Source organism: Amborella trichopoda, chromosome 6 (genome assembly GCF_054954075.1).
Source record: "Amborella trichopoda isolate Santa Cruz 75 chromosome 6, AtrichopodaSantaCruz75HAP2 v2.0, whole genome shotgun sequence".
Classification (NCBI taxonomy): domain Eukaryota; kingdom Viridiplantae; phylum Streptophyta; class Magnoliopsida; order Amborellales; family Amborellaceae; genus Amborella; species Amborella trichopoda.
This window is the reverse complement of record NC_142341.1, coordinates 16406643-16418672: the sequence shown is the minus strand read 5'-3', so window position 1 is coordinate 16418672 and position 12030 is coordinate 16406643. Positions and strand designations below refer to the sequence as shown.

The window sequence follows — 12030 nt, the reverse complement described above, 5'->3', positions numbered from 1 at the left end:
TGATAGTCGTTGGGTCACCATCGAACTTCTTCTTGAATTGCTCAACATGGCAAGTGAGTTCCTTAGGTTGATAGATTTCTTCAGACTCTTGGCTCTCTTGATATTCGTCGTGGTCATCCAATTCGTCATCTCGGGTATCGTGCATCGTTATCGGGCTATCTTGAGTGTTCCCTATTTTTTAAAATTCTTTTTCATTATTATCAATTTTATTATGTTTTGATTTTTTAAAGGTTTTTGAAATAGCACAAGAGGTGTCCCTTATGGGACTCACAAGATAAATGTTGGGGACTGGATGCATAGGGTGGTTAGCTGGTCACCCTGTGCCTATTCGTTTTTTGGCACTAGGACTTGAAGTGGATGAGCAATCTTGGTTGTGTTAAAGCCGATTGTGCATACCTTCAAATCTAAGTCAGCAAAAAAGTCTTCAATTCCCAGTTCTTGTGCATGTTGAGATGTGGAAGAAGAGTTGTTCCCCGTTAAGCAATTAGGTCTCACAGGGACTAAATTATCATTTGTTATATTTTTTTATCCGTAGCTCAGATTCAAGCGATTCTTAGACCGTTGGAAAGCTCTTGGGCTCTACTTCAAATTGGGATATGATTTGGGTAGTTTTGGATAATTAAATTGGGTCTACTAGGATAATGTGGTCCTAAGGATTAAAAAAGCCACATAATTTACCAGATTTAAAATGGGGTGTCTATAAGTATCACCGCATCTGTTGGAGACCTCTCAATAAAATATAATTGCCCCAGAAACAACACAATTCCCATTGATGTCTTATGGATCCTCTCCATGAGTGTCCTATTTTTCCCAAGGTATCTGGTATTTCAAAGGATTTCCCTATGTTTTCTTCCATCATGTCTTAAGTTGTCTATTTTTGTGTCATTCACCCGCTTTCCTAGGTGAATGGCCAAAGAGGGGCAACTATAGACACCCCCATAAAATTTTGGCTGAAAGAGTTCTTAGAAACCTATAGTTTTGAGCCTTAGGAGCAAACTAGGCTAATGAGCCACATACACCTGTACATGTAGTCCATAGTCTTTTGGAAATCAACGTACCCACTCTAATCCTAACAAAACCATTGGGAAACTCTAAATTGTCAATCTAATATGTGTTGGAACTGGACGAAGCACCTTAGTGGAACCCAGGCCTATAACAATTCCCCACAAACCTCCCATAAAAAAATCATTTAAATCCTTAGAAAATACTAGAAGATCCAAACTCTTTAGAAAGATCCCCATAAAATCCCTAAAAATATCTCAAAACATCCCCTTAGAAATTCGGCATCCAAAAATCTTAGAAAATATTATCACCTAAAATTAGAAACCCTAATTTCCATAGCTCTAAAAATCCAAAATTTCCCTAAAACCTTGAATTTTCCCCTCTAGGAATAAGCAACCCTATATCTAAAAATCCCTAGCAAAATCATCTAATTTTCCATAGCAAAAAGGCATACAACTCAAAGTTCTCAGCAAAACTACCAACAAAGTACGGGTGGGCAAGAAGAACAATCTGATTCAAGTCCTCAATTCTGGAATTTGAGGTTCTCAAATAAGTATGTTTCTTTCTTTTCCTTTGATTATTGATTTTCCATTTTAATTCAATTTTTCTAAGTTGAGATGATAGACGTGGCTTCTAAAAACTATTTTGGTGCAAAACTCAGCTGGAGTTGTCAGTGGTTTTAAAAAGATATTGATCTTTCAAGATTAATACTTGTTTTAGATACGTAATTTGACCGATCCCCACAATCTCTATTGATCCCCACAAGCTCACAAATCGGATGAGATTTTGTCCAAGGTCTTGTCACATGTGGCACGTAAACAGGTTCGATGTTACCAACATTGAACCGGCCTCTTTTTTTAAAATAAGAGGGAAAGCAATTTCGAATGTGTTACTTTCAAACTGCCGTTTCATACTAGAAAGTGGTGTGAAATTTGCAACCTCGAACCCCACCCCCCCTCCCCAAAAAAAAAAGTGTGGGGCGGGTATGAGATCTAAAATTGAACCCCATTCAAAATTTAAATAAAAATGATTGCTTGTATCTCTCAAAAAAAAAAAAAAAAAAAAAAAACTCGAACTAGTGGCTTGAATATTTGATGTTTCTAGAGATTTTGGTCTCGCCTCAACCACTTACAATGCCAAAAGAACACAAACAAACATGAACTTAATCCCCTCCTATTCAACATAATATAGCTGGCTTAAAGTAAAATCAAGCAAGTACAAGCATCAAACGAAGAAAGATGAGAGGAAACTCAGAGCTTATGTAAGATGATGGGAGCTCCATGTTGAGGTTGCATAGTAATTTGAGCATAGGGTGCATGCGTATACGAGGGAGAGAGGTGGAAGGAGAAGTGTTGTAGGATCATGGTTAGTGCTATTTTGGCCTCGATTAAGGCAAAGTTTTGGCCGATGCAAGTCCTCGGTCCCCATCCGAAGGGAAAGAAGGCCAATGGATGTTTAGCAGCATTTGACACCCCATCAGAGAACCTCTCAGGCTTGAATTCCTTGGCATCATCACCCCAAAGATCGCGGTCATGATGAATTATGATAGTTGGTAGGGCCAACTGGATGCCTGGAGGAAAATCCAAGCCTCCTGCGTTTATCTTCTTATAGGTTTCTCTAACAATAAGCAGAATTGGTGGATAGAGCCTAAGAACCTCATGGAGAATCATATTTACCTGGGAAGTCACCAAATTTGTATTTTAGAACTTCACAAAATAAGATTAAGAAATAGATATTAAGAAGTCATTGAATAAAACCTTAATTCAACATATACAATGAGAGTGACTTGTAAGAAAGTGGGGCTCCCTCAACCTCAGGCTTTGGTAGACTATATGCAGTAGAGTGGCATTGACATTGTATGTTTCAAGCCTAAGTGCAAGGGAATTTTCTAACTCTTTCTATAGAAATAGAGAGTTACTATCTTGATCTCAGTATTTATTATATAATTGAATACCAGGCTGAGGTGATCAAATTCTTTTGACCCTTTTTCTCTGTATAAACCTATCTATTATGCCAAATATATATATATGCTTAACTGTCTTTCTTCTTTAGTTTAAGCCAGGGTTTAAAAGAACGAATCAGACACTGATCATTGAAGATTGGTTCGGATTCCCCCGGTACCACTCAGGTAACTGGAATGGAGTTGGCAAGTGTACCGATACAGTAAACAAAAAAATAAAGAAATAAAAAGACTCAAGGGACCTGGCAATTGAGCGTTCCCTAGAACTGGATCCTCAACAATTAGATCCAATTCGAATCGGGCGATTTCAATTCCAACCAGTGATGTTTTAAACTCTTGTTAATTCATTTAAAAACCAAATAAAATTATGTTACTTACAATTTTAAGATGGCTTAGCTGGTCTAGAGTTGGTGGTGTGGATGATCCAACTAGCTGCAAGACCTCATCCCTTGCCCTCTCTTGCCACGTCGGATGCTTCGACAAAACCACCATTGTCCAAGTCAATAGCATAGATGTGGTCTCATGGCCTGCAAAATAAAAGAGCTTGCACTCCTCCACTACATCTTCCATTGTCATTCGGTTTTTGTGGTCGTTGGTCCTATTGGACTCCAACAATAAGCCCAACAAGTCATGGCTATTATAGGTTCCACTGTTGATTGCCTCCTCTTTCCTTTGGATGATGCCTTTTAGGATGCCTCTGACCTTTTTATCAATTTTCTTTCTCCTGATGTTTTTCTTTGTTGGCAAAAACCTAGATTAACCAGTAACATAACCAATGTTCATTAAATCTTCAATTTCCTTTGTTTTCACCTTTGATATATACAAAAAATAACTATATTTGTATGATATGGAGTAAAAAAGTATGAAACAACTTAAAACTCTTGTTGGCTTTAACTTAAAACTCTTGTTGGCTTTCTTCTTCAAGGAATATGAAAAGCATATCATAAGTACAGAAAATATACTACAAAAATACAAATCCACAGAAAATGATTAAGATGGATTGCTTAGGGCCTACTATGCGCCTGGTGGCCTAGCCCAATTGTCCTGGCTCTGAATAACTAGGGCCAAAGAATTTTTCCTAAAAGTTTCGTAAGGACTGCACCACCACTGGGCTTGCGTGTTGGACCTGGCCAGGCTGGGCTTCGGGCCAGCTCAACCTGACCCTTCTTTTTGCCTTATTTTTTTTATTTTCTTTCCTTAGGTCTATAAGGCTCAGCCCACCTTGGACCGATTGAGTTCTCTAATTTATTTATTTATTTTTTTTTTTTTTTGAGGAACTGTAAACTTTCTAATTTCTTATTTTCAATTTACTATATGGTTTTCTAACAATTTAAAAATTAAAAGAACCAAGTGTTTGGGCAGTCCAACTCTCGAACCTCCTAAAACACAACAAAAAAAAAAATGTTAGAGAAGTTTGAGAGTTGGACTTCGAAATTACCCAAGTAATTTTTGTTTTCTTATTTTTGATTGCTCGAGAGTTTAAATTTAAAATTAAGGGTAAAATTAGAATAAAAAACTTGAAAATTTAGACCTTGCTGTAAATGTCCAGAATAATGATTATTATAAATTTCAAAATTTATGTATCTTAAACAAAATAATGATTTGAATTTTGGAGATAATGGAGGCAGCAAATCTCTCTCCCACACTCTTAACATGTCGACACTTCCAAGACTGGTAGCAGAAACCCAAAAGTAAAATTGGCCTCTTAAAGAAAGAGGCCTTTGCTTCTAAGGAATCTCCTTAGATTAATCAATTCCTGCACCTTTGTATCGCAAAAAATTAATGTATCATTGGCATATAAAGTCTGAAGATTAATAGGGGGAAAAACTAAGATGATTGGTATAGCTCGTGATGAGGGGTGTGTGAAAATGTTTGCTGGAATAACTGGTTGTGATGTGGATATGTTTCCCATTAAATACTTGGGAAAGCCCCTGTTCGATGCTAGAGCACCAAGATATATTTGGGCTCCGGTCGTACAAAGATTTCAATATACCTTGGGTGCATGGAAATTGAAGTTCTTATACTTGGGGCGTATATTAACATTGCTGAAATCAATGTTATCGTATTTATATGTCCCTATTTTGGATGCCAACTGATGCGGCAAAGGAGTTTGAAGATGGTATGAGAAGATTTTGTTTAGGAGCTTTTTCAAAAGATATGTTCCAAGAGTGCCACAATTAGTGATATTGTATCTGGTCATGGCCAAAAAATGTTGTGGGATATTAGATGTTGGTATAGCAGGTAGACTGATATTATCCTAACTCAGGATATGCAATGTCTGCATGGTTACATGGACATTAGTATTGTCTAAATGAAGATAAGTGGTTGTTTGGGAGCTATCCAGTGAAGGAGGTTTTTCTTTCAAATATGTGTATGCTTTGCTATTTTATGGTAAAGTAACGTGTAGGGATTCTAAGCCATCAAAAGTATGGGGTCCCATACCTTTAAAAATCCAATGTTTTATTTGGATTGTTTAATGCGGAGATTGTTGACGGTTGATGTGTTGAGAAAAAGAGGTAAAATCCTCACAAATGTATGCATGTTGAGTAAAGAAGATGAAGAAATTGGTGATCATATCTTTTTGACATGCAAATATAGCATAAGGGTATGGGAAGGGGCTTTCCAAGTTGTGGAGGTACAAATGCCTCTACTATGGAAAACAGAGAATACTTTTAGTCATTTGGAGTCGATTAATTTATCCACTAGTCATCTAATAATGTGATTGTCATGAGATGTGCCGTGATTTGGAAAATATGGTATGAAATAATTAGGAGTGTGTCTGAGAATAGGAGTTTGGAACTTAGTGATATCATTTTGAAAGTGATGAGGCAAAGTAGCTGATTGGTTAATGTACAAAGTGGGGGAGATTTGTTCAATGACAAAGCCTATGACAGAGAGCTGAGCAATGATCTCCACCTTGTATAGGATTTGTTAAGCTAAATTTCGATGGCAGTAGTTTTGGCAACCATCGTCAAGTTGCGATAGGTGGATTGATTCACAATCATGAAGGGTAAGTGTCAATGCAATTTTCAGGACCAGCTGGGATTTTAACTGCAAATGAAGCTTCATGGATAGCATTGAAGCAAGGGATGGTTTATGCGAAGGAAATGGGAAGGAAATAGAAATTGAAGGTGATTCGATGGATGCTATTCATTGGTGTAGGAAGGAGGCAAGTGTGCCATGGAAATGGTAGTGTTTATGGAGGGAAGGGATGGATTTGTATGAGACAGTGAGGTTAGTTTTGAACATGTTTATAGAGAGAATAATGAGGCCACTGACTCTTTGGCAAAGCAAGAGTTGGAAGTTTTGAGGTGAGAGTTAACAAGAGCCGATTGTTTCATGTTAATTTGATTTGTGAAAACTGTATATATTATAATTGTGTTCTGTTTGAGTTATTTTTGTTAAAGTTATAGTTGCAGGGATTTATTTGTATTTTGTAGTGGGGGATATGATGTGGTCTACAATGTGCAAGAGGATTTTACATCTGAGGAAGGAAATGGATAAGATAACAAGTTAACTTTGTTAAAAAGAGCAAAAAAAAAAAGAAGGCTTGAAGTAGGGAATGTAGATGTAAAGAGAGAGAGAGAGAGTGATGACCTGTAGCCGGGAATGTAAAAGCTTCGAGCAGCTTCGATGAGAAGAGCAGCTTGCTCTCGTTGAAGTTCAAATATATGCTTCCCGTCTTCTAAGCTGCTCCCAAAAGCCGTTCTTGAGATGACATCTGCAGTTAAGTTTTGGAGCTCGGGGAGCACGTCTATCTCCCCGTGCTCCTCTTCTCCTACCAACTTCTCCCATCTTTCTATCATCTCCTTGCAACTTTGAGTAAATTGTGGTCTCATGCCCTGTAATGTGAACATGCCGAACTCAAAACAAGAAAAATAGCCTCTTCCTCTCTCCACAAAACAAAACCTCTTTCACTCTCTTATTTGGACTCGGCCAAATGACTTCTCTCGCCCAAGGTCCTAGTGCCTCGGCTGAGTCGATTTTTTAAACGCTGCTAACGTAAAGGAAAACAAAACCTCACTCTCACTTGTAGCCTCGAGGGGGAGAGGATAAAGGGGAAACGAACCTTAAGTTTTTCCAAATGGAAAGCAGGATTAATGATCCTTCTATGTCTGGCCCATTTCTCTCCTTGTTCTGCTGCCAGCCCCAATGCCAATAGCTTGATTAATTGGTCTGGAGTTGGCTTCTCGAAGTGACCATATTTGTTTGAGAGAATCTCTTTTACCAGCTCTGGTTCTGTCACTATGACCAGCGGGACCAGACCAAACCACGATAAGCAAATTTTACCTGCAAACCCACTCTCCACTGTTACAGCCTTATATCATCCTTTTTTTATAAATACTGAAAATTTAGTCCAAATTAAAGAGCTCCCATGCCTTCTTGAGGCTTTGAATCCAAATTAAAGAGCTCCCATGCCTTCTTGAGGCTTTGAATCCAAAAAAGTTTTGCCATGATTTGTCCAAGAGTTCAGAGGCTTGGCCGAGCAACTCGGCCCATGGTCAAGGTGAATTCTAAAGACCAACTTTCCCTTCTTAAAAATCAGTGCTCATGAAATCTCCTAGACCTCGGACTCCGCCCACGCCCCGGCCCGAGTTTATGGGACCAAAGCCCTAGGAAAATTTAAAAAATTGAAAAAATATGAAAAACGAAATAAAAGTAATAAATGAAAAATAAAACTAAATAAACTTAATATATATATATATATATACACAGTAGATTTTAAAAATAATTTAATATTTAAAAATAAAAAAATAAAATTGGGGACTACGACAAAAAGCACTCACATTACAATCTCTATGGGACTACTTTATAGGAATGTTTTAAAAAAATTTATGTATTTAAATCTTAGGGCCACTCAAGCAACTTGGGCGAGACTGTGTACTCGGCGAAGTCTTGTAAAATAATTAAAATTTTTAAAAATCACTAATATATAATTTAGAAATATATTTTTATATGATTTTTGTGGCTTCACGATGATTTGGGAACATGCGATCCAATTTTTTCTTTTTCTCTTATTTTTATTTTATTTTTCTGAAGTATTAAGCAAAAATTTCAATAAACCATCTTTTATGAACTCTTTTCATATATTATTGACTTTTAAATATGTTTCTATTACTTATTGTAGTATTTGCAATTTTTAATATTTTTTTAAAAAAATTCATTTTCCTCTTTTCTGAATTTTTGGGCATGTTTTATCATTGGACAAACTCAGGTGGTAACCATTGTACATTGTCTATACATTAACTAAGCCAGCAGAAACTTGAATGGCGAAATTGAATGAAGATAGTCAAAATAGAAACGTAAATGAGATGCTTCGGACTAGGCTGTCAACGGGCTGGTGCGCGCCAGGCCCAACGCCAGGTAAAACCCTAAACTGTTCAGGCCGGCCTAGAATGTAGCAGTGAAGTCCGCCAGGCCCTTTAAGACTCTATTGGCCTGTCCAGGGCCGGCCCATTAAGAAGCCTTTTTTTTCTTTTTGTTTCTCTTTTGTTTTTTTTTTACCTCACTCTTCATGGCAGTAAGCCAAAAAAAATATATATATATAGGCTAGAATATTTTTTAGAGAGAAAGAGAGATTGGTTCCTAGAGAGAGTTTTAGAGATGGAGAGATTTGGTTTTTAGAGAGAGAAAGAGAGATTCGGATTCTAGAGAGAGTATGGGTTTATAGAGAGAGAAAGAGGGATTGGGTGTTTAGAAAGAGAATGAAATATTGGGTTTTTAGAGGGAGGAGCATAAGTTTTTTGAGAGATATTAGGTTCTTAGAGGGAGAATGGGCTTTTAGAAATAGTAAGAGAGAGTGGGTTTTTAGAGAGAGAGATTTGAGTTTTTAGATAGAGGATTGAGTTTTGAGAGATAGAAAGAAAGATTGAGTTTTTAGAAAAAGAACAGGTTTTAAATAGAGAGATTGGATTTCTAGAGAGAATAGGTTTTTATAGAGAGAAAAGAGATTAGATTTCTAAAGAGAAAAATGATTTTTAGAGAGATAAAGAGAGATTAGGTTTTGAGAAAGAGATGTTGGCTTTTTAGCTAGAGAGAATGAGATCTTAGAGAGAAAAAAATAGATTGGGTTTCTAGAGAAAGAGAATGAGTTTTAAATTTTCAAAAATATATTTTTAACATCTATTTATTTTATTTTATTTTGGCTTACGGCAAACAAGAAAATTTTAAAGAGTGAATATTTATAAAAAAAATTCTAAATGGGCTAGGCTGGGCTTGTTGGGTCTGGTCGCATGTTCGGGCTTATCGGGCCAGCCGGGCCCTTTACATGCCAATTTGGCCTGCCTTGTTAAATAATATTGGCGCCCAGCCCGAACCCGAGATTAGGCCTGAGAGCGGTTCAAAAATAGCTCTCAAGTTCCCTATTTCCATTTTCTAATTATCATGAAAAAATAAGTCCTATAAATTTAAAACTAGAAATAAATTATCTCGCATCAACGCAAATTAGCCCCACTTCAGAAAATCGCTTCTGACACCATGTTTTTAATGTTCCTATCTTTTGAACAATTTTCATGCTAAATTTATTCATTGAACTTCAAATATGTTAAGAAAAAGGAAAAAGTTTATATAAGGATGCAACCTTATAATGTAGAACTACGGATGCACCTCAAAAATCCATCGGAAAATGTAGTTTTAATGTTGAAAAACCCTTTGATTGATCCTATCGACATCGAGATGTATGTCCATGAAAAAAAAAAAGATTTCAAGTCTCATAAATAGTATATTTTACAATATATTTTCTACATTGTTCATTTTCATGATTTTCATATGTTTATAGATCTATTTGATTTTAACCTTTTTTGAAATTTAAAATTTTATAATTAAATATAAAAATAGATTTTGAGATAAACCTAATAACATTTTTTATCAAAAATATATACCATGATAAAATTTGAAGATGCACTTTACCTCTACAGCTACGGATGCATCTACATGCCAACTACACCATAAAAAAAAAAAGATGATGGGTATAGTTGAAGCTCTTTGTGAACAAAGCCTTAACTATGAAAAAAGAGCTGAGGTCGCGGCCGTAGCATCCCCACATCCTAATCACTGTATTGTGGTTTTTGTGCTCATCACTAACACCACCCTACTAACATTTTCAAAAAGCTAACTCCTAATCTACTTGAAAAAATAAGCAGAGATATGCCTACCCCACTGAATTACCCAAAAAGAAAAAAAAAAAAATCTTTAAATATTAGAAAACTAAGAGGAAAGTTGAGAATGTGGGTTACCGTAATTCTCCACCATTTTGATGAAATAAGGAAATATCCGGGGAACAATCCTATGAGAAAGATCCATAGGCTTGGAAATGGCTTCTTCAAAAAGTCTATTGTTCTCCTTTAGGTCCCCAAACAGGGGCTTGTAAGGGTGACCCCTAACCCCTTGCTTTTCCAAGTACTTTTGGAGGGTTGTAGGCCTCCACCATAGGGCATACCCTATTTTGAGAGCCACCCATGACACCAAAAGGGCAACACTAATTTGAAAACACAGTAGTAGCTTAGCACTCACTTCCATCTGCATATAGCTTTGTTTTTTATTTTGAATTTTGCTTGCTTCACTCAAATAAGGAAGAAGAAGTATTTATAGACATCGAGTGCCGTACGAGCCTATAACTCTCTATAACTCTCTCATAGAAAACTTTGTTTAGTCGTTTTGTTTTTCTTAAGTGCAAAATAATCCAAAAATAAGAAGAAAGTAAAAAAGGAAGGCTATTAAATTTAAAAAAATTCCGTAGATCCCGATAGGTTGGGTTGGGGTCCAAAACCTCGACTTGAACACTATTTGGGTTTTGGTTGGGTCCAGCCGAACCCGACCTGAATCCATAATCGGTTGAAGATAAAATACTTTACTTTAAACTCTATTCGTTTAGGTGTATTAAAGATCGTATACAATAAGAGCTTGTAGTCATCTTTAGCTATTAAATGACAAATTAAATGGTTTGAAATCTAATGATGGGTGATTGTGACCTTATTGCCAATAATATGGATATATGATGGTAAAAAAAAGGACAAAAAAAAAAAAAACATAGCTCATATTTTCCAGGTGGCAATGGACCTGATCAGACTTGAGACTCAATGGGTACATGTATGGGTCCAATTTTTGGCCCCGAAAGATTGGGTCTAGGTCCAAAACCTAAACGGAATACTATGCGGTATGGATCCCGCCGTTGCCACCCCTACTTTTAAGAGCGTTTAGAGAATTATAAACTATAGTCCATTGGACCATAGTATATCTACCGTTTGTTTTTCCTACTGGACTCGTTGTCTTGTCCGTTTTGTGCACCATCCATTAAACAGCCTTTCCTATTTGTTACTTTCCAATTATGGGGTGTAGGACTAAATGCTTTCAATTCTTCTATTATTTTAATATTAGGAGTGGGCATTTATTTCATGACACCTTTGTGTAGGTCTCTTTTTTTCAATGCCTTGGGCATCAAGCACTTGGACCGAATCGGTGCTTTTATTTTGTCTAAAAACAAATTGCTTCCTTGCCCCCCAAGAATCGATTGTCCACTTCAAACGTAGCACTGGGCGAGAGTGTCTTGGAACCCCCACCCTAATATTTTAATTTTGTTGGCCTTCTAAAATATATTTTAAAGGAAAGTATAAAAATTTTCAAAAAAACTATTTTAATTCTAACCCAACAATATTACGGCTAAACGACAAGATTACCACGATAAGCTAATCTCAACCCATCTTAATCAAATGAAAGAATAACAGAAAGAATGAAAATCATAAAGAAAGAATATAAAGTAAGATAAAAGAAGAAGAAGAGAATAGAAAGAAGAAGAGAAAAAGAAAAAAATGAGGAGAAGAGAGAAGAACACAGACAGCGCTAGGCGTAGCCAGCTGTATTAGGCAAAGACGAGGAAGAGGACACAGTCGGCGTTGAGCGCCACCGGCTGTGGTGGACAGAGATGAGGAAGAGGATACAATCGGCGTTGAGCGTTGCCGGCTGTGTTAGATAAAGAAGACAGAGAGAATATAGTCGACGCTGAGCTTCACCGGCTGCGTTAGACAAAGAAGAGGGAGAATATGCAGTCGGCGTTGAGCTTCGCCAACTAT

General features: G+C 36.7%; 1 protein-coding gene across 2 annotated transcripts; it reads right to left on the bottom strand.

The window, feature by feature from the left end:
* Window positions 1–2081: 2081 nt before the first annotated feature.
* On the bottom strand, window positions 2082–10523 carry LOC18425983 (cytochrome P450 CYP72A616). Of its 2 annotated transcripts, none has more exons than XM_011622050.3 (5): window positions 10198–10523; window positions 7032–7252; window positions 6560–6804; window positions 3341–3713; window positions 2082–2678 (listed from the first exon to the last, which is right to left on the bottom strand). In XM_011622050.3, exons 1-5 carry the CDS (start codon window positions 10484–10486, stop codon window positions 2253–2255), a joined length of 1554 nt encoding a protein of 517 aa, XP_011620352.2. In that variant the 5' UTR covers window positions 10487–10523; the 3' UTR covers window positions 2082–2252. The 2 variants fall into 2 exon arrangements, with proteins under 2 accessions (XP_011620352.2, XP_020517901.1); XM_020662242.2 differs by lacking the exon at window positions 10198–10523 and adding an exon at window positions 7342–7481.
* Window positions 10524–12030: the final 1507 nt, after the last annotated feature.

What these genes read in the sequence shown, in the direction of transcription:
- LOC18425983 (XM_011622050.3), bottom strand. Translation starts at nt 10,486, where the DNA reads ATGCAGATGGAAGTGAGTGCTAAGCTACTACTGTGTTTTCAAATTAGT. An exon ending in CAAAATGGTGGAGAATTACG is followed by an intron (nt 7,253 to 10,197) that starts GTAACCCACATT and finishes GTGGGTTTGCAG; the next exon opens with GTAAAATTTGCTTATCGTGG. An exon ending in AGCTAAGCCATCTTAAAATT is followed by an intron (nt 2,679 to 3,340) that starts GTAAGTAACATA and finishes GTGACTTCCCAG; the next exon opens with GTAAATATGATTCTCCATGA.